Here is a 24,354-nt window from a genome sequence, read left to right on the forward strand (position 1 = left end):
TTTGGCGACATAGTCCTTTTATCAATTAAGGTTTTAATTTATTTTAATTAATTGTAGTTGAATTAGCGAGAGTTTGGCCTAGGACAAATGATTTCAAATTGCTCGAAAATCTCTAGATAGTCTAAGTGCTCATTAATGATTTTGAATGCTCAGATTTACTTTTATTAAATGAATTTCTCATTTTTTAAATCAGTAATCTTCAGGTTCAACTACTAATTTATTTCTACTTTATCAATAGGTAATATTTTTTGTTCTTACTTTTAAACGAAAATCGCCTCCAGAGTGCGAGTTTATCTAGTGACAAATCGACTTGCCAACTGTCATCGAATAAACTATAAATTAAAAAAACAAAACTACAAATTTCTAGATGTTGATTACAAAATTTTTAATTAAAAAAGAAAATTAATAATTTATTTTATTACAACATGAGCGCACGTGGTCTGTACTTTTGAATTTTCAAAATTTTTTAACTTGCAGGGAATTTTCATCCTTTAAAAATTTCCCAGCAAACTCGAATATTCTAGTAACTTTACTTGGAGCATTTTTTTAGAACTTGTAATATGTTGTGATGTAGACAGCATCTATTTTATTCTTTTTGGTAGACAGTGTATGTATATTTTTATATGAAACATCAGTACATTTATTAATTCACAATTTTTTTTTTTTTTAGTTTAAATAAATTTATTATTTTCGTTTAAAAAAATTTATCAGAAATAACCGTGTGAATTATTTGAATTGAAAAAAGAAAAGAAAAATAAATTATCAATATAGTGGTAACGGTATATATATAATATATATATCTATATATATATACATAACATAAATAACGAAAACGAACGAAAAAAAAACTTAGTATTTTTGCATACTGCAGTTATGTGCTTCCATTTTCGAAAATTAATTGTTTTATGGTGAGATAATATGTCAAAATCAAATATAAGAAAAATAACAGTCGACCCAACGAAATGTAATACTGATTCGCGTAGACCAAGTGTATTTGAAAGGTTAGGAACTAAACCGATAACAACTTCAACTAATCAAACAAATACGACAATTAATACTCCACCAAGTATTACATCCGATTATTGTCGTAATTGGGCATCGAATGGCAATTGTTCCTATGGAAAAACTTGCAAGTATGTATTTTTAATAATAAACAATTGAATTACTTATTACCTATAATTAAATATTTTTTTTTTTACAGATATGCTAATACTCATACATTGATTAGTCCTTCTAAAAGAGCAAAAAAGGATAATCCCAATGCTAACGTAGTGGTAAATATTTTAAAATCATTTTTAGTGACAAATTTATGATAAGATAAAAGCCCCTATTCAATAGGCCCCTATACCCGCTCAGTACCATTAGTCGCTTACTTTAACTGTTTAATGCGTTTCTTATAATTTAAAAAAAAAAAATTTCAACTAAAAAAATTGTTATTAATAAATAATTATTTGTGAATCTAAATATATTAAAATATCATGTATCAAATTAATTTATAATAAATTGTAAATTTAAATTAAGTGACTGTTTTCGAAATCGCGCATAGCCGGACATTTTTTACTTTAACGTTCGTTCTTTAGATTAAATTTAAGTAACGTAAAGTTTTTTAATAATTGTTATAACTATATCTTATTAAATATATTTTTAAAATTCATGAAATTTAATATTATGAAAGAATAAAGTAATATAATTTATAAATTATTTGTCCAAATCAATAAACTTATGATAGTTTAATTGATATTGTCTCTGAACGACTATAGGACCATGTGTTGATCGAGTAATGGTACATGACAACTTTTAGTGAGCGACTATGGGTACACTCAAAGACCTTATTTCAAAAATTAATAATAATTAATTATCAAGATTATTCTTAAAACTAAAATTTTATTCTAAAACTTGAAACTTCAAAAAATAACTATAAAAATAAAATATAGTTTTTAATTTTATTTATTAATTTATATTGAGTGATTTAATCTCACTCTAATGAAAAGTGAGCGGCAATAGGGGCTTTTACTTTAGGAAAGGTTAACAACTTTTAAATAATAAATTAAAATGTCAATAAAATAAAAAAATTCATGTTTAGAAATTCAAAATTCAATCCATGAATTTTTTTAAATTTTATTATTTAAATTATTCAATTTTTTTATGTGTAATAAAAAAATCGTCCTATCTCTGCTACATTTGCACTCATGATAAATTTAAAAATTTTCTGAGAAATAATAAATAATTTTTGAATTATCAACAGGCTAAGGAGGATCCTTTTAAAAGAATCACATCAAAAGTTGTGAAGAAAACATCACACAGTCCAGATTTAAATATTGAAGAGTGGAATCAAACGGATTTGGAGTACGAAGACGAGAAAGTACTGGAGCGTAGACGTCAATTGCTACAACGTGAATTGGAGTTACAAATGAAGAAAGACAAAGAGGTACATGGCAAAGATAAAGTAAAACATAAAAAACGAGTTATGAGTTCATCGTCGAGTTCACGTAGCTCTAGTTCATCGAGTAGTAGCAGCAGTTCATCAAGTGACGATTCATCATCAAGTTCAACATCTGATTCGCGCAATAAAAAATTGAAAAAAACTAAAACTAAACGTCATCACAGCGTTTCGTCTGATTATGAAGACGATAAAGATCGTGGTAAAAAAAAATTAAAATTAAAACGTCTCAACAGCAGTAAGACTGATAAATTACCGGTTAAAAAGAAACGTAGAGTTGAGAGTCCCGCTAAGAAAGAGGTATTGAAGACAACTAAAAAAGCAACAACCGCAGCAAATGCTGGTCGTAAACATAACTCGGTTTCAAGAACGCGATCTCCTGTTTCTGTGACAACTCACACCTCCGCTAAATCTAAGGAGAGAAATCGCAGTGAATCACCTAAAGGTAAACCCAGCAAAGATGAACGTCATTATCGTAAAGGCCGTGATTCTGAGGACAGCAGTAGCGCTGCCAAAGAGACTCCGAAAAATGCTAAGAATGTTGATAAAGTTGCGAAAGAACAATCGGAAAAAAATAAAAATCGAGGGGAAGAAAAGAAAGTCGATGATAAATTGAGACCCAAAGTCAGGGCTAAAGACAAAGAACATATTTCACGAACGCCACCAATAGAACGTCCTAAGCAACCCAAAGAAACACCAATTAAAGCACGACGCAGTCGTACACCTGACAAACCACCACGATCTAAACGCGAAGCAACTCCACCACGTCATGTTGAAAAGTCTCCTGCTATCATGACATCTTCGTCTTCTTCATCGTCGACAAACAAGTCACGTGAATTGGAAAAAAAAGATCGTGACAATGCTCATAAACGTGAGCGCAGTAAAGACCGTGATGATGTACGTAAGAGTGAAATAAAATCACGTTTGTCGTTGAGTCAAGATGAAGGACAGAAAAAAAGTCAGCTTGGATCACGGGATATTGATGATAAAAATCATGGCAATGACAGTAGAAATCGTCCTAAAAGTCGAGAACGTCGTGGTGATAAAGATATTACTCGCAGTGGAGGTGGCGATGAGTCTCGTCACCCACGTGCTCAGCAGATACGTTCAGATCAACGTGACAAAGATCGTGATGATGTTGATCGCGGTAATATTGCTCGTGAACGTCGTGACCGTGATAAAGACAGTACGCAAAAACGTGAACGTGAATTAACTGTTGCGTCTTCTGTTGCTATGAACAGTAGCAGTAGTGGTATTGATAAAAATTCACGTTATGTACGTGATAAAGAACGTATTAAAGATAATGGTATGAAGGATGATAAAAATAATTCACGAGATCGTCGTGGTGAACGTGGTAACTCTGATATTAAATTATCAGACCGTGATAACAAAACATCTTCGTCTCAACGATTTGATAGTAATAAATATGAACGTACAATAGACAAAGAGGCTGTACATAAAAATGTTGATCGAGAGAGACTTGATCGTTTTCAGCGAGAACGTTCGCTGGAGAAACCGATTGATAAAAATGTATCTGTGTCACGTGAACATTTACCTGAACGTGATGCTATTTACGAACGTGGTGGTGGTAATAGACATAGACGTGTGCAAGGTGGTACTAGATACGAAAGAGGACACTCGACAATGGAACATGATAGGAAAGAAATTTCATCGTCTGTCAAAATTGAACGACGGGATAGTCCGCGTAGAAGTATGGAAGTGGATAGAAATTTTGATCGTGGATATTCGAGAGTGTCTTCGGATCATTGGGATCAGCAGGATGAACCACCGGGACGTATCGATTACCATCCGCACGAAGAGGAACGTAGAAAACCTATTGAGACACGTAAATTTAATAGTCCGTTTAGTGAACGGAGGAGTCGTGGTCGTGGCGGAGGTGGTGGTGGTGGTGATGATGATAGACCTTCTAGGTATCCTGTTCAAAATGAAAGACCTTTCGATGAACATCATCATCCAATGTACAGTGGCGATAAGCTACGACCTGGTCCGGTGAGAGATGAAAGCAGTAACGATAACTGGGACATGCATCATGAAGCTGCTGATCACGGTAGCAGGGATCGTGTTTACCCGCCAGCTGATTGGGAAGACAGAGAATGGCGACCGCGCAATCATCACTGGGATCGAGAGAGCCTTCCTCGTTCAGAGGCACACGATGAAGAATGGCCTCAACGTTACGACAGTCCTATGGCTGATTGGAAAATAAATGAAACGAGAAAACCCTGGGAAAACCAATCGATTCATGTAAGAGGTCCGTACAGAAATGAACGTCACAAAGACATGGAAATTGGTGAAAATATTTATGGGAAACGACGTGGACCTTATAATACACCTGAGATTCGTGGTGCTGGTGGAGTTGGTGCTGCTGGTGGTGATGATTGTGGTAGTCATGGATCTAAACAAAGTTCTCTTCATGGTAGCATGAAAGAAGAGCCAATAAATAAAAAATTAATGGAATTGGCTGAAGGTAGACCACGAAGAAGTCGTGAAAAATCAACAGATAGTTCACAAAAAAAATCACTTTCGAAAGAAAAAGTATTAGAACCAAAAGTATTGGAACAACCAGTTGTGGTTGAAATAAAACGTGTGTGTTTAGAAGAGTCATTGACTCGGCATACGGAAAGTGACTTGAGTGATATCAGTGATGACCCTGATGATATTCTTAATATGGAAGACGAAGAATCTGAAGATAAGAAATCTGTTGAAGTAGAAAAAGACATTGGTAATAATAAAACTTCAACGGTTATTAGTGATGAAATTATTCAAGCCTCTAAAGCATCGCCTGAAAGAGTTGCTGAAGAGTCTACTGCTGCTTTAGTTGCTACTGCTGCTACTACTGCGACAGGTGTTACTGCAGTTGCTGCTACTGCTGCTGCTGCTGCTATTAGTGTATTACATAAGGAAAAAGACAAAGATGAACAACAAGAGACTGCGGCAATTGATGAAGACAACATGGAGGCAATGGACTTTGAAGAAATTTCTGACGGCGAATTAGAGGAAGATATTAAAACAAGCGGTAAAGGTCTAGGTGATGCGCTAGGTGTTGATTGGGAAAGTTTAGTTAAAGAAACTCAACCGAGAAGACCTGTGATGTCAAATCAAGACTCAGCACAATGTCGATGGCAATGTAAAGCTATATTCCAACGAATTGGTATATCAGTTAAATATGCCGGGGACGAATTTATTAACAAAATTAAAAATAAATATAATGATGATGATAATAGTAAATTGCTGCTTGATAATGTCGCGATGATACACACGGCACTTTTTAGAGAAAAAATAACAAATGATTCGGTGTGCAGTTTGATTATTACTGATGATAGTCTTTATAGATTTAATAATCAACGTGATAAATATGATGATGAAGACCCGGAAGTTTTAAAACCTTTCACTAGTTTATTTGAAGAAGCTAAATTGTTATTGCAACACGCGTAAATAAACGTCTTTTTTTTTTTTTTGCTTTTTTTTTTTTTTTTATAAATAAACAATTATGATATTAGGAACTGAATAATATTTTATATAAAGTACAAAATGAATATAAAAAAATGATAAATTAAAATTTTGACTTTTTAATAACTGATGTATACTCTTTAATTGTTACTATAAAATATATATATAAATAATAAAAATTTTTTTTATGTAAATCTTTCATGTTAAATGAAGTTATACTAAATATCTGTTGTAAACTTTTAGACATTGTAATTAGTATCTTATATTATAATTGTAAAATAAATATTATTTACATGAATGGAATTATTTGATATTTCAATATTTTATTTTTAAATTGTATATATTTATATCTATAAAATAACAGGTCTCTTTTTAAACGCGTATCACGAAAAATTATTGGATATTTTCAGATTAAATTTATACCACAAAATTTTGCGTATTTCAAAAAAAGTTTTTCGCTATATATTATTATCATTTTGATGAAAAGTATACTTTTTTAAATTTCATTTGAACAAATTTTATCGATAATCGTTTGTTCTTTTTTTTTAAATAAAAGATTATAATATATATGAATCTGTCTTTTTTTGGCATGATATAATTTTATTCCATTTTCTAATTAGTATTTTAATCAGTACTGAAAATACTGATAATAATAATAATTATCATCGTCAAATTAAATTCTTGTTTAAAAATACAAAAAATTTCATTTTAAATGTCTGATAGTAAGTTTAATGTTGAAAAATTGTATTGTTATGCAGACAATATTTTTGATGAAAAATTTTTTATATAGGGTAGAAGTACCATTGGTGGCTACTGCTCCATTTTTGGACATTTAATACTTTATTTTAATTAATGAAAAGGTATTAAAAAAAATTTTAATTTTAATAGTGTGATAAAAGTATCTTTAGACACATTTAAAAAATTAATTGTGCCATTGCGTATTTTACAAATTATTTTATTTTAAATTTCTAAGTGGCCAAAAACGGTACTTCTACCCTACACAATTTTAGCCTGCGAAGCACAAGGGATCTGCTAGTATTATTATATTTTTTAAGTTAAAAAGAAAAATTATTTATTTTTTATAGTTTTAAATTCTACAAAATTTTTTAACTTCTATTGTTTTTTTAATTTATACGACAAAATTTTAAAAATAAACTGAAAAATTTGAATGTAAAAAAATATTTAAATATTGTTTTTTTTTTTCTTTACATTTTGAAATTATATGTATTTTATTTATAAATATAAATGATTTAATTTTATATATAGAGTATTATTATTTATTGTACTTTTATAAAATTAAATTTTACAGTTTTTAAAACTTTCTTCTTCTTATTATTTCCGGTTTCCAGTTGACAGGATGGCTTTCTTCAGTCTGTAAAATAAATGTAACAAAGTTTTCGAATAAATGAATTTTTTTCAAACTTTAACTCTTATGATCTCAAAGAAAATGAAGTCGAAGTTCAATTATACTTACAGCATCATCACACTCTTTAAATAATTTAATTGTTTTGTCTGCTCCAGTTATGATTAATCTAGACCCTGACATGTCGAAAGTCGCACTGAAAATACCAGCTTCACTATCCATAGATCCAGGTTGAACAGGTGGACACAAACGTTGAAAATTGTAGCTTGTAAATAAAAAAAATTAATTATAAAAAAAATCCGCACAATAAAAAATTTAATCATTTCTCTATTAAAAAAATCCATATGAGAATCCAGGCTAGATTCCTATAGGAATCTACACCATGCCAAATCCATATGAGAATCTAGTATGAATTTCTACGTCGATTCTCTGTATAAATTTTGTATGGATTAGCAATTAGGAAAACTCATCATAAACTTTTCTGGAGTACAATTTTCCTATACGATTCCTAGTTTAATGTTTTAATAAAATTATTTGTAATTTCTATAAAGATGTAATACTTCTTGAGTTAATTAACTTATTACAAATATTGATATAAAGATCATTAATCAGTTTTTCGTTAGGAAATATCCTGCCAATAGGATTGCGTAATCGTTCAACCAAAGACAAAATAACCGACGACAAAATAACCGTAGTTATTCTGTATGTGTTTATCGAAATATACGTTAACACATAAGTTTGTTATCATGTGCTTTTTTATCATGGTTTTTGTGTGTGTGTTTATTCGAAATTAAACCAACACATAAGCTTGTTATCGTATGCGCTAATAAAGTACGGAATTTTTATACTAAACATTTGAATTTTTTATTTAGTCTGGTTCAGGTTATTTAAGCGTGACACCATACTTCTTGAGTTAATTAACTTCTTAAAAATATTGATATAAAAAGCATCAATTAATCAATTTTTTGTTAGAAAGTATCCTGCCAATAGAATATTAATCTGTTCTTTTATTCATATATGCGTATCAATAGACGACAGATAAAGAAATCGATACTCTTGATCCTATAAAAATTACTTATATAGGAACCCAGGTTTCTATGTAAATCTCTGATGGAGAAATCCATATATCTAAGTTCCTATAAGGGAATCCAGATACCCATGGTTTCCTACATGGATTCTTATATAAATCCTTACACTTCTATATTAATTCCTATGAATTCTTACATAAACCCATACTTTTCCACATGGATTTTTTCGAGGAGGATTCTGATCATTAATTGAAAAAAAAAAAAAAATGATAAATTTATTAGTTACCCAGTTCTAAAGTCCCATAAATGCATTGATCCATTATCAGCACCTGATACTAATACACCGTCCGCATTAACTGCTAAACAATTAATGAGTGCATTATGTCCCGGTAAACTTTGTATAAATTTACCTTGTGGACATTTCCAGGTTCTGATATTATCTGGAGCTCCGGACGCAAACATGTAACTGCAAAAAAAAATTAAGAGTAAGAAAAAAAGTTTTTCTGACCTTTTTTAATTTTTTTATCAAGAAATAAATAAATACTTACTATGTTGGATGCAAACAAAGTGCACGAACACTTTTTTTGTGATGAGTTAACGTGGCTTGGGATTTTCCTGAAGCTAAATCCCACAGTCTTATTGTGGCGTCATGACTGCCGGTAATAATCTGAGGCTCAGCAGCTTGACTGATGACAGCACCTACTGTATTGGTGTGTCCAACTAAAGTATGGACATTAGCTTTTGTCCTCATGTCCCAAACTCTTGCAGTAGAATCTCGACCGGCTGTCGTCAGCACATCAATGGTCGGATGAAGTGCCATGCTGTAAACTGCTGATAAATGTCCGTGATAGTGTCTGATAACTTTGTTGTACTCCAAATCCCAGCACTTTACTTGCTTGTCTTCACCGCATGAAAATAAGTAAGGATGCCGGTGGGAAAACGCTAGACCTCTTACTGTACTGATGTGTCCAGTCAATGAAATTTTCAAGTTTCCACTCGCCAGGTCCCAAATCTATGAAGTAAAAAATTTGTTTGTTATTAAGACTAATTATTTTTAAAACAAATAAATGATGACACCTACTTTTATGATTCGATCACCTGCGCCAGTAGCAAATATTTCGTTTCCTGGTTCGATGGCGCAACATCTTACCCATCCAAGATGACCACTGATGACTCGGTATAGTTTCCATGGTGCATGCCATTTAGGTTTTAATACCAGAGGTGATTTTTTAACAGGCATTGCTACTGTTTTTGTGTAATTTGGTGTAGATACCACTGATGTAACTCCTGGTATACTGACCGGTACCAAAGCCGTGTCATTTTGAGTTTCGATGGATGCCTCAACTAATCAAATTAAAAAAAAACAAAAATTTAACTATTGAATAACTCCAGCAGATTTTTTAAATACTTGAAAATGAGTATAATTTAAATTTTAAATTGAGTTTATTTCGGGTTTTTTAGAAGAATTTAAACTTCGGTCAGACATACTTTATGTGCACAAATTAAACTAATTGGTTTGGTTTCGGATTACAAAAGTGAAACATTTTTATACTTTTAAATTAAGCTTTCATATAGAAGTTAATGCAGGGTTCAAGTTAAAAAGCATGATAGTAAAAATACTTGACATTTGACAATTGTTTAGTTTTTATAAACAAATTGGTATCATTTGAAACAATGCTCTAACAATCTGTGAACCAAAACCTTAAAAAACTTTTGTTTTCATTTCTTAAAAATATATTTTTAGTAATATTGAGTTTCTTGATCTAAAAATAAAAAAAAATGTCAGTTGTCTGCTGATTTCACTTTAAAAACTTCCAATGACTTTCAATTGCCGCAAACGTATCAAAATTTTATCAATTAATTAAAATAAACAAAAAATTAAAGCATTAATTGAAAAAAGATCAAACTGTTACGATTTCACCGAGATATAAAATTTTTAAAAAATAACTTACTGCTGTTATCAATTAGGAGTTAAGCGAAATTCGTTGAATAAATTTTAGTCTATAAAATTTGAAAATTTGAATTATAAAATTGACATGAAGATTTTACTGAAATTTATTTGATAAATTTTCAATTGATGTTAACTGTAGGTAATTTTTAATTTTAAACTATATCTCATCCAAATTACGACTACGTTGTCATTCTTTCAATTAATGCTCCAATTTTTTTTTTAACAATTGATAAAATTTTGACACGTTTATGATAATTGAAAGCCTCAAATAAATTAAACTTCAGTTTCAAAATTTGATTTCCCTGTAGATAATTAATTTAGTTTAAAATATAATTTAAATACGCAGGTTTACTTTAAAAAAATATATTTTCGGTTTAATACCGTTTTTGAATAAGTTACATTTAATTTGAATTTGAAAAAGGTTTCATTTGAAACAATATATATTATTTTCGTTTAAAATTTATTTAAACTTTAGTTTAATTAATTAATTTATTACACCACTAGGCAATTATACATTATTGGAACGATTGGTAAAAAAATAAATGATAAACTAAAATTACTTATCTAAGAAATAGATAAAATCACAGGGATGATAAAAAAGTTATCAAAAAAAAAAAAAAAACATAAAATAAAAGTAGCAGCAAAAAATAACAAATATCACTTATATATAACTAATATCCAGCCGTTTGCGACTAATTTATTTGCCGATACCAAAAATGTCAATCTCGGATGCTAATTCGTTGACTAACTTTGATATTCTGTACAACGGAGCTTGCGTAGAGTAGCGTCTTTCATTTTAAGATTTTTCAAAATTATTGAAAAAAAAAATAGTATTAAAAATTTATTTAAATACTTACCTCCTGGTGGAGGTGGTTCTGCATTATTATTTGAAGGAACTGGTTGTGCAATAGGTTGACTTTTAACTTTGTCAACAATGTGACCGTATGTATCTCTAGCTTTGATACTTTTCAACTTTTTATACCTGTAATTTAGTATTTTTATTATTATAAATTATAATTATAAATATTAAATAGTTAATTAAATAATAATTAATGAGTTTGTAAAGAAAAAAAAAAAATAATAAGTACTTACAATGTGGTATCAACTGGTGGCAAAAGTCCTGTATTTTTAAGAAAGACATCATGTGTTCGTTTCAATGAACGAAATACTAGTGTATGCACTGAGTGTCTGTCGACATCATTGACATGCTGTACCTATCAAATAAATAATTTTTAATTTGTTGATAATAAACTTGAATTAGATAAAAATTTTATTAGTTACCATTTTTAAAATATTTTACAATTTTGACACTTATAAACAAGATTTTGTTTAGTAAATAAGTACCGGAACACGGTATGATATAGTTTTGAAAACAAACTATTTAAAACGCAACGTGAACGTTAGTAAGTTTGAGAAGAAAGAATTGAATGACTTGTAAACTGTTGTGAGCCACGTGACGGCAATTTTATATACAAAAGCTTGATTTCCCTCGCTAGTTTTCATATTTTCACACTGTTTCCATGGAAAACATGCGAGTGCGCATGTAACTATTTTTTAACCAACTTATGGTAACTTAGAAGACAGGACTAAAGTTTTTCAACCTGCCACCTGATGGCCAGAAATAAATATAAAAAAAATGAATTTTTTTTTTTAGTATCTCAGGCACAAAAAACAATTGTCTATTTTTTGACGAGTGTGAATGTCATTGACTAGAGTAAATTTTTTAAATTTTTAAATAAATAAAGCAAATGTAAGGAGATTAATAATTAAAAAATGCGTATTTAGACAAATACAAGATCCGTACGTGCATTTTGTTCAATTTTATTATTTTAATTCATTTTTTTATTTAATTCAAATTTATAAATTGTCTCTTGTTTGCTATAGAGTGCATTCCGAAATGCGCTGCAGCTTAGCAACACGATTTTTCCACAAAGCACTTGGGTATTTTTTTATTTAATATTTTAAATATTTCTATCATATTCAGACACCATTTTATTATGATTTACGATTTTTAATTTTTCTCTCATTTCTAATAAGTTATTTTATGAATATTTAAATTTACCTCGTAATAAGAATAATTAATAAATTTTTGATGAAGACAAAAAATTTCGAGTATAATTTTTAGTCTAATTAATATTAATTATTGATACATATAAATTTTAATGAAATTATTAAATTTCAATTTTGAAATTTCGCGCCAAGTCGGTACTACTGCGTGTCGCTGTATTCGACGCTAAAATTCTTACTAGAGTGCGGGAAGTCGATGAATCACAGAATTGATTGTTTCGTATCAACTGGCGGTTCGATAGCGGCAGTCAGTATCATCGACAACGACAGTAGTAGTCTAAATTATTCTTTACGTTTAAATTGAATCCAAGTGTATTAGGACACCCTTCTGCATATTATGTCCCTGCCAAGGTTTGTTCACACACTTGCGTGTTTTTATTTTTATATTTTAAATATTTTTCTATCACATTCTGCCGCCCTTTTATTTTAAAATACGATTTTTAACTTATCTCTCGTTTTTAAATTATTTAGTTTGAAATGTTTAAAATGATACAACTCATTTAAAAAAATATGTTTTGCCAAAAAATTTGAATGTGTGTTACAATATTTACAACATTTCATCATTTTTTTTATGGCCCTATTGTATCTAAAAATTCAAATCTAATGTAATGAAAAGGGCCAAAAATCAAAATAATAGTGGATACAGCGGACATCTGACAATTTTATCATTTTCATAAACAAACTACATATTATTAGTAATAATTATTTGAAACCACGTGCGTGAAGATTTAAGCACGTCCTTTACACAGAAAAAAAAATTTCTTGGCGTAAAAAGTTTTTTTCTCGCCCCGAAAATTTTCATTTTCAATTAAAGGGAAAGTAAACATTTTTTGCGGCAATGAATCCTTTTTTTCTGTCTATGTAAGTTTTTCTTTGAAAATACTGTTTTTTATTCAAATATTTTGATTCTAACATTTAAAAATAGAAATTCCGGATGTTGCCTACTCTAATAAAAGTTATTGATTTATTGGTTTTTATCTGGTCCTTAGCACTCTTGATTGGACTCTGTTAGAGTTTTTAGATAGATACATAACTACATTAATTCCTCATATGACATTATGTTATAGTATTAAAATATTGCGTATACAATATTATATTTTTCCATTGAAAAAAAAAATCACCCTTAAATCATGTCAATTCAACAGAGGATATTTTCGTAAAATTTATCTAAGGGTTCTTTGTAATAAGGAATAATAATAAATAAGGAGGTTCCATGAGTTTTCATAATTCTGAAGATTATAAGGGTATTCTGTAGTTCTAACGATTTTGTCTAGCGACAAGAAAAAATGTATAGTTTGAAGTATAGACAAATATATATTAATAGGTTCTGAACAGCTGCATAGCTAGACACGTTGATTTTTATAAAATTTAAATGAAAGTGCAGTTTTAAGATTTCTGTAGTCCCTGATTAAAAAAAGGGATTTAAAACGATTTGTAATGTTAAATTTCCATAAGAAGAGGGATTCAAAAGTATTCAAGGTATTAAAAAGTATTAAAAAGTATTTAAAATTTTTTATTTCGAATCTTTTTAAATCCCTTTTTTTAATCAGGGGTATTAGGAGAATATGATAAATTAGAAGATGTTCTTTAATTTTACGGAAAAACGATTAGGGTGACATGACCATATTTATCATTAGAGAATAAGTATACAATAAATCATCAGTAGTCAAGCTTGACAAGTTCACAAAGGACCAGATGGTATTTTAAATGCTGCTTATATTTGAGAAAATTTGAATGAAAAGTCAATTTTACATATTTTGGTGGCAGGGTAACATAGTAAATGAGAAGATTATAGGGTGATTTTTAAAATTTTCACATTATAGAAGTATGCAATATGAACTTCTGTAGCCTATTCTTTGTAAATTATTGTTTTCACAATTGTCATTGTCACTTATTGTATATTCAAAATCATAATTTTCTTTGAGTGTTCATGAAGTTATGAAAAAGTAATATTTAGACTAAAATGTGGTCGTTAATTCTACCTATGTTGTACCATGATGTAGAGTATTTTTACAAAATTGAGATTCAATTTTGAAGTAAACTTATTGAGAGAAAATTTTTATAAAGAAGAACTACTATCCCAAACAGCATTCAAATCGGAATGATTGCTTTATGATGTCTTTTTGAAGATGTCCTCAAGAAGTCTTATGATGACTTCTAAAGATCTCATTTTTAAGAATTTTTAATTAAGAGTTCTTGAAGCCTTTATAAATAAGACGTCAGTTTTGTGACGTCTAAATGTATTAATTTTTAAACTTCTTTATGAAGTCAAAATTAGGAGCTCCTTAAAGGCGTCATGGTAAATTCATACTGAAATCTTATTTGCGAAGTCAGAAAAAATAACTATTTTTAAAGGAGTCTTATTGAGTTCGCTAGGTGACTCATTTGACATCTTGAGAATTTTTTAAAGACTTCTTTAAGATGTTGATAAGACGTCCAAATCATAAATAGATACTCATTCAGAACTCATTAAGACTTCATTTTGCTACCTGGGATAATTCAACTAAAAAAAAGTAAAACATAATAATTGTGTAAATGTTATCAAAATAATAAACAATAATTTCAACTCAAATTGAATTTTTTTGACACATAATTTGGATTCAGTATTTTATCCAAATTCGTACATATGTATTTTGAAAATCATAATTATAGAATTAAATATTTTGTTCAACTTTTTCCGACAAGAATTTCATTTGCACTCATATATGAATATAGTTACTATATATGACTACATAACTATAAGTTATAGAATCAATGAGTTTCCCAAAATCAAGAATGCTACCTTCTTCTTTAGTATTTTTTCCTGATTTTAAAATATACTCATTGACTTTTACTTATACCTAAAATCTTTGTCACTAAATTCCAGGTAGACGTTAAATTCAAGGATTTTGGAGGGAATGTACATTTTCGTTGATGCATTTTTGAACACTCATCATATTATCTCTTGAACATATTAATTATATACCTTTTGGTTAATTCAACTGTTTGCAATATTTTATCATACGTTTGTCGATAATTTATTAAAGATTCCGAATAAAACAATTACGGACTTTAATAATCTCGAAATTTATTTTTTTTTCGATTTTATAGTTATTGAATTTCTGATACAGTGCTAAATATACTTAGAAAATAGTTTTTGAAGAAGACACTGTAGCGCTGAGAGAACTGTAAACGCACACTATTAAATACATACTGTATTTCCATTAATTTTTAAAGTTATCTTCTCATCTCTCATCACTTCCTAATACAAAAAGATGACATTTTGACTTAATGACGCCAGTTTTTTGATCATATTCAGTTAAGTTGATTATTTGGGCATCGGAGTCATATGTGTCCTTGAAAAAAGTAAATATAATATCAGGACTACATGAAGAATAAAGAATTTGAATTTTTTCAAAAGTATATATACACAATAGAGTGCATTCCTTCAGAGAAACTTGATTTTCTGTATTGTAGGTCTTTAATAGAAGAGTTTTTGATACAAAAAATAGTTTTCTCAAGCGTTTTAAATTCTGTCCGAAATAAGTTGACACCTTAGGCAAAATTTTTTAGCATCAACTGTAAACAATATCTTGAAAATTTTTTTTGTATTGAAGAAATCAATTTTAAATTTGGTGTTTTTTTTTTTTTTAATTTACTTATTTATATTAATGATGATATTTTTGAGATATTATTAAAAATTAAATTGTTCATATATTTTTATATATTTGAATCTCGGAGGCACGTACCAACAATAAAAGAATTTATTTATAACCGGGTAGCTGTTTCTTGTAAGGATGTCAAGAGATCTAAAATTTTCTATACTTTCCAAAAACTTTGAGGTGCTACCTTCTTGTGAGTTATTTTTTCCTGATACATAATGAACCAAAATATTTATTTTTGGCCTAAATTTTCATAAACTATTGAGAATATACTATTTCTTAAGCAATGCATTCTGTTCAAATATATATGCGGGTCTTTTCAGTTAACCCTTTGCCACTTTAATCTTCAAAAATACAGAATTTTAATAAGGAAATATGAGAATCGAAGAAGTAAACTTTCTGGAAAAACGATGAGGACGACAAAACCATACTTTTCATTAGAGAATAGGTACAATGAATCATCAATGGTTAAGCTTGACAAGTCCACAAAAGGCCTGATGGTATTTTGTATTCAAGGGCTGTCTATATTTGAGAAAATTCGAATGAAAAGTCACTTTTGCATATTTTAGGACCAGGATAACATAATAAATGAGAAGATTATAAGGTGATTTTAAAAATTTTCACATAGAAGTTAACAGTGTGAATTTTAATACAATTTTAGGACCCAAATTCTGTTCAATAGGTCAAATATCACTATTATATATACAAACTTTTTTAACCAATGCCCAAATCATCACGAATTAAATTTATTTCACATTTTTTTTTAAACATAAGATAACGGTTTCTTGTTCAAAATCAACAATTCAAAAAATAATTCATGCTACATAAATATAAACTGTTCATGTACTTTTTTATATAACAATAATAAATTCATTAATTTAGCAGTCCATTATAATAAATAATAATAATAATTGTAAAATAAGAATTAACAGTATCGGTATTAATCTTCAATCCAAATTTTTATTACATTTTTAATTACTTACGCTTATAGAAATTGAAGAAATATTATTTGTCTTTCTTTAGTATGACTAACACTAAATATAGACTTTTTTAAATTTATTTATTAATATATTACTTTTCAAATATAAAACAATTATATAATATTCCACTAATGACTAATGACTAATAAATGCTACTCGCAAACGAGAGTTCTATCAATTAACGGAGGAATTCATCAATATAGCTCGATACATTACAATATAATTTAGTAATCCCGGTTTTAATTTTACTGGAAATTATAATTGCTGAGGAGAAGAACGTAGACTGTTTCTATTTATTGTACAAGTGCAATGAGTATAGTAATATTCGTATAGTCCACTTGAGTGGGAGAAAAGAGCACCTTTCTTAAATAAACATCAAAACAATATTTAATGTTTCATCTTTAACACATTAGTTTATCGATATAATCACTCATCTGTATGTGTTAAAGATGCATCTAATTGTTTGAGATCATCGGGAGCTGCAACATCATTTTGTAAAATTTCTACAACTTTACTTGCTATTTTTGCAAGCTCTTCATTGTTTTCCTAATGAACAGAATTATTTTTTTTTTTTTTTTTACAAAAATATATGTAATTTATATCATAGTCCACGTAATTATCATAATTAATTTAAATTCAATTTTACCGTTTTGATTTCATCTTTATTATTGTTATTCTTGTTAACTTTTCGCAAAAGCTGTTCTTTCTTCGTACAATACAGTTCATTGAAAATTAACCCTATGATTAAATGCAATTTTAAATTATATTAAATACATAGTATATCACACACTTCGAGAGGTAAGCAGGACATTCCAACCCGCGTGTATAATCGCCTACTCGTGCTGACAGCGAGGGTGACAAACACACGGATTGAAACGTCTTATCTTATTTCTTCATGGTGTGTATCCGATTTTTCACCAAATCTGCACCTGAAAGTTTCAATTTTTGCCTCTATATTTGGGGGAGAAAATTCATTTTTTTCTTGTATGAGAAAACGAATGATAAAAATTAGCGCATGCGCCATTTTTCCATAAACAAAGACCAATATTTAAACTTTCGGTGTAGGTATGGTGAAATAGTATATCACACACCTAAGAAGGAAGTGAGGACGTCCGAATCCACGTAATTATACACGCGGGTTGGAAAATCCTAGTTTCTTTCCTTGGTGTGTAATATACTAATATACTATTTATGGTATTTACCTTTTTTTTGACAATCACCACATCCTAGTTTGTCTAATATTTCTATCAGTTCATTGCAGTACTGGGCTTTTAATTCAAGTTCTCTGTCTGATAGATCTAAAATCATGAAAAATATGTAAATAAATAATTATATATGTTATTTTTATGTTCATGACTTACTTTTCCATTCAAGCTCTTCAGTTCTTCCAAAGAATGACACAACATGAAATTTCATATCTAACAAAATATGATTCTCTGGAGGCACGAGAATTTTCAATTCACCTTCAATGAACTTCAAAATGTTACGAGGCGGTTCATTTAAAACATTATTAACCATCATTCTTAATGCTGAAGAAATTGATTCAATCTGTTTAAAAATTAATAGAATGATTGTTAAAAAATTATGTTTTTAAATTATTTAATTTAAATAATTTTGAAAGTTATGCAACAGTATGCTCTTACTCATTTTGAATTAAATACATGTATGTAATCAAAAAATTGACATGCCATAAATTCTTTAAAAATAATATTTTTATGATGAATAGATAACAACTTATACACAATCAGATAAGAGTGAATATTTTTATCGTTTTTGAGAAAAAAAAAAAGAAATAATTATTTTTTAGATATGGACTGATGACACTATTCAAAAAAATTTTTTTTATAATCGCGATTTTTTTTTCCAAAAAGAACAAACAGAAAATTTTTTATTCTTCAATTTTTCACAATATACACGGAGGAAAATGGGGACATAAAATGTACAAATTTTTAGTATGATGTCGACTAAACTTGAAACAGGAAGTTGAGTCGTCAAAAAATTATTATGCTACACTTATAATTATTATTGTTCTTCTAGAAATTTTTCATTTTCTACTATAATTCCTAATTTAGGCAAATAATTTTCATTACAATTTATCAATACTCTCTTAAACTTGAATTAATGAGAATAGTGACTATTCACTGTTTACTGGTGAAAAGTATGTCACTAATTCAAATATTGGTATACTTTCACTGGCAATAAGTGAATATTCACTGCCAAATAGTGATTATCACGTGATTGTCACTAATTCGTTTTTAGAGAGTTAGTTGTAAGTGTATATTTTTTGGGGTGCAGCATAATAATTTTTTGGCGACTCAACTTCCTGTTTCAAGTTTGGTCGACAGCATAATGAAAATTATTTTTGGTCTTCATTTTTCTTCGTGTAATCAAAAATGCGTGAGACACTATTGCATAGTCGACATGATTTGTTATCTGTAACCCTCGTCTGTCATAAGAGATAGGACCTAATTAATGATTGATTATATTGAAAAAAATATATATAATTGTTAATAATACCTGTTTACCAGATACTTTAACATGACATTCACGACAAGTCCACGGGCTTTTAAAATTCAGTGGGTCGACAGGTAAAATGTATGAAAAACATTTCAAATTAGCGCATCGTAAAGCACTGATATTAGTTCCAAATTCCTAAAAATATAAAATAATTTTAATTACACGGAAAGAATTGTCAAGTAAACATGCCTATGCAGCACAGTAATAATTACATTACTTTATAGTTTGTGTATAAGAGCGGCAGGACACAAACTATAGAGTAATGTTAATATTACTGTGCTGCATAGGCATATTCACTTGACATTTTTCTCCGTATTCAAGTTATTTTTGTTGCTAAAAATATATAAATAATTTACTGTTGGGTCTGAACATCTTTTGCAGCAGCATTCAAAGTGTTTTGACAAAACTAAATAATTTCTTCGCAAACTAGTACCCCAAATTAAATCAACATAAGTCTCAGTAAGTTCTTCGTCTTTTTTAATCGGAACTGCAGCTCGCACGAACATGAATCCTTTGTCATTGAAATAGTGTCTAGTATTTGGTAGGCAGCTGTGATTTTGTAATGCTGCCAGTGGATAAAGACCCCGAAGACTTATTGAAGTTTTATTGTCAACACGCAGAGCTGTTTCGAATGCATTTGTATCAAAAGCCCGACATACTTGTAACATGAATTCTTCGTCTTCCTGACTTAGTGGTTTTGAAATATTTTTTTTTAGTAATTCTATCTAAACAAAGATTGAATAATAATTTTAAATAATCTATTTATACATTAATTATAAATATGTAATAAATAATTAGATATTAAGTACAACCTCGCGACCATGAAGTGACCCTTCATGACGTTCTAATGCATAAACAAGATCTCTTTGATATGAAGACAACGAAAGTGATCTAATTGGTACTACTGTCTGAAGAAGTTCCATGGACCACATGGTGCCACATGTTGGTTGCCAATTTCGCAAGCGTTCACACTCAGACTCAACGTGATTTTTTGAATTTTCACATTGATTAGAACACACGGGAAGTCCACATCCTCGGTCACATGGAAACAACGGACATCCTGATTTATAGCAATTGATACACATGGGAAGATATTTATTGTAACAACGTGGTCCAATAATCAATGGTGCCTCAATAAAAATTAATTCACCCTGCTTGATATCACGCTTAGCATATAAACCTCGGCCACCTAATTTTGAATAACGAACTGTCCAAACTTGATCTTCTTTGTTTGTTAATAAACCATGGTCGTCTAAATGACGTCGAACAAGATTTTCAGTAGTTTCTGGTTCACGCATTATGAATAAATTAATAATTTGATTATTATTTGATGGATATTATAAGCAAGTTTAAATAAGAATCAGTGCTTTTGTTAGTATGCTGATATTCTGAGCAACTACGTGTGACTGAAGCGTATCAGAAGGAGTTTAAAATAGAGTGTGATCTTAAAACAGAACGCGTAATGCTCTGACTGTATGAAGGAAAAGTCTTTTTTTCTTCTTTTATGGTTCTTTTATGTCTACATTAAACTTATAATTCATAAATACTTGATGTTTTAATTGATCATTTGTACAGATTGCACAATGTTGAAAAAGTAATTTTTCTAGTATATTTATACTTTTTTTTTTTAAAGTGTATTATTATATAAAAGTTATTGGTTTTTTAATTATTCATAAATGTATCAACACTGTAAAAAATTTTTGGTGTGAAAATGGACCCCAAGGACTTTACGTGGTCTGCTCGCTGTGAAATTTTCTTGGTGTGAAATAACAAGCCGTGTACTTTTAACACAGTATGATTGTTTTCTTTCATAGCTTTCAGTGTTATTAGCTCGAATATTGTCCGATAATTCAATCTGTATTAGTTCAAAATTTTCAAATAATATATAGGTTGCAGCACTAGTGTATCGTTATTATTATTGATATAGATTATTATCCATAGGAAAAAAATATATATCCAGGTCAATCTGCATATATACGACATATATAAAAATTTATGTCTTATATACGCAAATTGATTCGGATATATAATTTTTCGAATGGGTATAAAATACAAATTAATGCCTAGTGTCGAAATAATCGAGAGTTTTAAATAAATTACTTATACATTTACACCGTTGGTGGTGTGAACGTTCTAATTCATATACTCTAAAATGAAGTGTGTTATAAATGTATTATTTTAATATAGATTAAATTTGTTCTATGTTTAAGGCTATAAGCGAAACTATAGTTTTTTGTAGTCATTTACGGTGTGTTAAATATCTATTGCTTATGGCATTTCAATGTTATTTGGTAAGTGTGTAAATTTTGACTACACACTTGGTTTTACAATGGCACGATCCAAAATTTAACACCGTACATCATGTAACTTTCACTCCGGCAGTGTTGAAAATTTTCACACTGTCAAATTATTGATTGATGAATTAAGACATATTTTTATATAAATGATACACAAACATCATGTTATCAGTTTCTAAATCAGTAATTTAAAAATTGGTATAATTAAAAAATTCTAGTCTTAAAATGATGAAATATTTTGACACACCTAAATTGGAAAAATTTTTTGACTTAAGTGAAACAAAATAAGGCTACCCTAGAATTTTCACTTATTTATTTTTTTTTTGTTTAGAATTATTTTTTTAAAACCATTATTTTCTAATAATTTGGGATGTACAAAATGTGTTTTTTTTTTTTCATTTCAAATGAAAAAGATTCGGGGTATTAAAATAGTTGATAAAAGTGTTTTGTTACCTGATCGTCCCTATTTTACTCGAGCTTCCCCTGCATGAAAAGAAACTTTGATGGTTGTCATAGACTGAACGGGAAGATGTATTTAACAATACTATAAGATTTTTTTTTCGTGCAGGTAGATGTCTTTCAAAAGGAGGGTAACTGAGGATTTAAAATTCTCAGTACTTTTCAAAAATTACTGTGCCAGCTTCTTGCTCATTATTTCTCCCTGATACAAAATGATCTTAAATATTCATACTTGACCTAGATTTTCGCAAATATTCAGAAATATTCTATTTCTTTGACTAATGCACTATTTGAATAATAATGCGCAAGCCTTTTCAGTTAACCCTTTGCCACTTTAATCTTCAAAAGTCGAGCAAATTACTAAGAGAATATGAGAACTAAAGAAGTGAAATTTTCGTATAGATTTTACTATAGATTTTTCTGAAGAGCAGTTTCGTTATTGTTATTATCATCATTTAAGTGTGACGATACATGACCTTTCAAACTAGGAAACCATGATCACATAAGATGTATGTCAAAAAGTATATTTATTGATCATGCAGCAATGTAACAGTTTTTGCTGATTAATTTTAATTTATCGCTTCAAAAATTTTCAAAAAAAAGTCACTGATTTCGTCTGAACATATTTTTTAGTTTTGATAACCAGAATACAATTTTTTTACTAATTACGTAATTGTTTACTGATCGCTGCATTTGGATTTGCCAGTTAAGTACAGCAGTATTTCCAAAATGTTTTATACAAAAAAATAATTATTTGTATTCAAGAATTTATTTAATGTTTTTTACTTTTGACACTTATGAAAAAATATTAGTCATAGATATAATTAATATATTTCTCAGATGTATTAACAAGAAAAAGCATCATATTACATGTTATCAAGTATTTTGAAAAATCACCATTTCAATGTTTACGAACAACGTTAACCATAAAAAAAATGTAGATTAACGTAGACAAATTTTTTGAATGCAATCTGTAAAATTTCGGTGAAAGTGCAGTTTTCAGGTTTCTGTTGTATCAAGAGAATATAATAAATTAGAAGATATTCCCATGATTTTCTGGAAAAACGATGAAAATGATACCACCATATCCATCATTAAAGAATCGGTACAATTAATCATCAGGAGGTCTCATGAGTTTTTGTATTTCTGAAGATCATGAGGGTGTTCTGTAGTTCTAATGGTTTTGTCTAGCGACTGGAAAAATTATAAAGTTTGAATTAGACAAATATATATTAATAAGTTCTAAATAGCTGCATAGCTAGACACATTGATTTTTATAAAATTTAAATGAAAGTGCAGTTTTAAGATTTCTGTAGTATTAGGAGAATATGATAAATTAGAAGATGTTCTTTAATTTTACGGAAAAACGATTAGGGTGACATGACCATATTTATCATTAGAGAATAAGTATACAATAAATCATCAGTAGTCAAGCTTGACAAGTTCACAAAGGGCCAGATGGTATTTTAATGCTGTTTATATTTGAGAAAACTTGAATGAAAAGTCACTTTTGCCTATTTTAGGACCAGGATAACATAATAAATGAGAAGATTATAAGGTGATTTTTAAAATTTTCACATAGAAGTTACTTCTATGTGTGAATTTTCATATAATTTTAGGACCCGAATTCTGTTCAATATTACTATACAATATTTAGAATGAAATGTAGTCAATGATTCTATGTTGTACAATGTGAAATATTCATATTATATAAAAAGTAAAGAATATAACTGCATAAATGTTGTAATAATAATAATTGATATTTTAAACAAATTAAATTTTTTTGACACATCCCTGATTAAGAAAAATGATTTACTCCATGTTAAGTGTATATCTATATATTAGTCGATTCAAAGTGTTTTCCCTGATTCAGAAATCTAATTTAGAATGATTCAATCCGTGCTAGAGTGAATACCTATATACAGTAAATTTTGCCAACTTTGAATTGTTTTGGATCGTGTTTAAATTATTCCAAATTAGATTTCTGAATCAGGGTTAAATTATTTCAAATTGTCTTGAACTATTCCAAATCATTTTTTGAAATCAGGAATAAGAAAACAATAGCTTACAAAAGTATTTTTGAACTCGAAGAGCGCAAAAATTCAATTACAATTATGTTTTCGTGCTCAAGGAGTTCGGAAAC

General features: G+C 29.0%; 3 protein-coding genes across 3 annotated transcripts; 1 reads left to right on the top strand and 2 right to left on the bottom strand.

Annotated features, from left to right (window-relative positions):
• Positions 1 to 571: 571 nt before the first annotated feature.
• On the top strand, positions 572 to 6,092 carry LOC103569549 (serine/arginine repetitive matrix protein 2). The gene is made up of 4 exons (XM_008546891.2): positions 572 to 607; positions 671 to 1,133; positions 1,202 to 1,274; positions 2,246 to 6,092. The coding sequence occupies exons 2-4, from the start codon at positions 919 to 921 to the stop codon at positions 5,891 to 5,893; spliced, it is 3,936 nt and encodes a 1,311-aa protein (XP_008545113.1). The 5' UTR covers positions 572 to 607; positions 671 to 918; the 3' UTR covers positions 5,894 to 6,092.
• Positions 6,093 to 6,496: 404 nt separating this feature from the next.
• On the bottom strand, positions 6,497 to 11,798 carry LOC103569551 (pleiotropic regulator 1). Its single transcript, XM_008546892.2, has 8 exons — positions 11,532 to 11,798; positions 11,343 to 11,464; positions 11,108 to 11,232; positions 9,381 to 9,643; positions 8,848 to 9,311; positions 8,586 to 8,765; positions 7,383 to 7,536; positions 6,497 to 7,280 (listed from the first exon to the last, which is right to left on the bottom strand). Exons 1-8 carry the CDS (start codon positions 11,532 to 11,534, stop codon positions 7,221 to 7,223), a joined length of 1,371 nt encoding a protein of 456 aa, XP_008545114.1. The 5' UTR covers positions 11,535 to 11,798; the 3' UTR covers positions 6,497 to 7,220.
• Positions 11,799 to 17,031: 5,233 nt separating this feature from the next.
• On the bottom strand, positions 17,032 to 20,858 carry LOC103569552 (SET domain-containing protein SmydA-8). The gene is made up of 7 exons (XM_014440190.2): positions 20,268 to 20,858; positions 19,812 to 20,180; positions 19,456 to 19,590; positions 18,300 to 18,486; positions 18,141 to 18,236; positions 17,585 to 17,676; positions 17,032 to 17,484 (listed from the first exon to the last, which is right to left on the bottom strand). The coding sequence occupies exons 1-7, from the start codon at positions 20,751 to 20,753 to the stop codon at positions 17,365 to 17,367; spliced, it is 1,485 nt and encodes a 494-aa protein (XP_014295676.1). The 5' UTR covers positions 20,754 to 20,858; the 3' UTR covers positions 17,032 to 17,364.
• Between the last annotated feature and the right edge of the window lie 3,496 nt (positions 20,859 to 24,354).

The sequence above is a fragment of the Microplitis demolitor genome, chromosome 7 (assembly GCF_026212275.2).
Source record: "Microplitis demolitor isolate Queensland-Clemson2020A chromosome 7, iyMicDemo2.1a, whole genome shotgun sequence".
Lineage (NCBI taxonomy): Eukaryota > Metazoa > Arthropoda > Insecta > Hymenoptera > Braconidae > Microplitis > Microplitis demolitor.

What these genes read in the sequence shown, in the direction of transcription:
- LOC103569549 (XM_008546891.2), top strand. Translation starts at nt 919, where the DNA reads ATGTCAAAATCAAATATAAGAAAAATAACAGTCGACCCAACGAAATGT. An exon ending in TCCTATGGAAAAACTTGCAA is followed by an intron (nt 1,134 to 1,201) that starts GTATGTATTTTT and finishes TTTTTTTTACAG; the next exon opens with ATATGCTAATACTCATACAT. An exon ending in ATCCCAATGCTAACGTAGTG is followed by an intron (nt 1,275 to 2,245) that starts GTAAATATTTTA and finishes AATTATCAACAG; the next exon opens with GCTAAGGAGGATCCTTTTAA.
- LOC103569551 (XM_008546892.2), bottom strand. An exon ending in CCACCAGTTGATACCACATT is followed by an intron (nt 11,233 to 11,342) that starts GTAAGTACTTAT and finishes ACTAAATTACAG; the next exon opens with GTATAAAAAGTTGAAAAGTA. An exon ending in TTAAAGAGTGTGATGATGCT is followed by an intron (nt 7,281 to 7,382) that starts GTAAGTATAATT and finishes TTTATTTTACAG; the next exon opens with ACTGAAGAAAGCCATCCTGT.
- LOC103569552 (XM_014440190.2), bottom strand. Translation starts at nt 20,753, where the DNA reads ATGCGTGAACCAGAAACTACTGAAAATCTTGTTCGACGTCATTTAGAC. An exon ending in TTAAAGTATCTGGTAAACAG is followed by an intron (nt 18,487 to 19,455) that starts GTATTATTAACA and finishes ATTTTTAAACAG; the next exon opens with ATTGAATCAATTTCTTCAGC. An exon ending in ATAAAGATGAAATCAAAACG is followed by an intron (nt 17,485 to 17,584) that starts GTAAAATTGAAT and finishes TCTGTTCATTAG; the next exon opens with GAAAACAATGAAGAGCTTGC.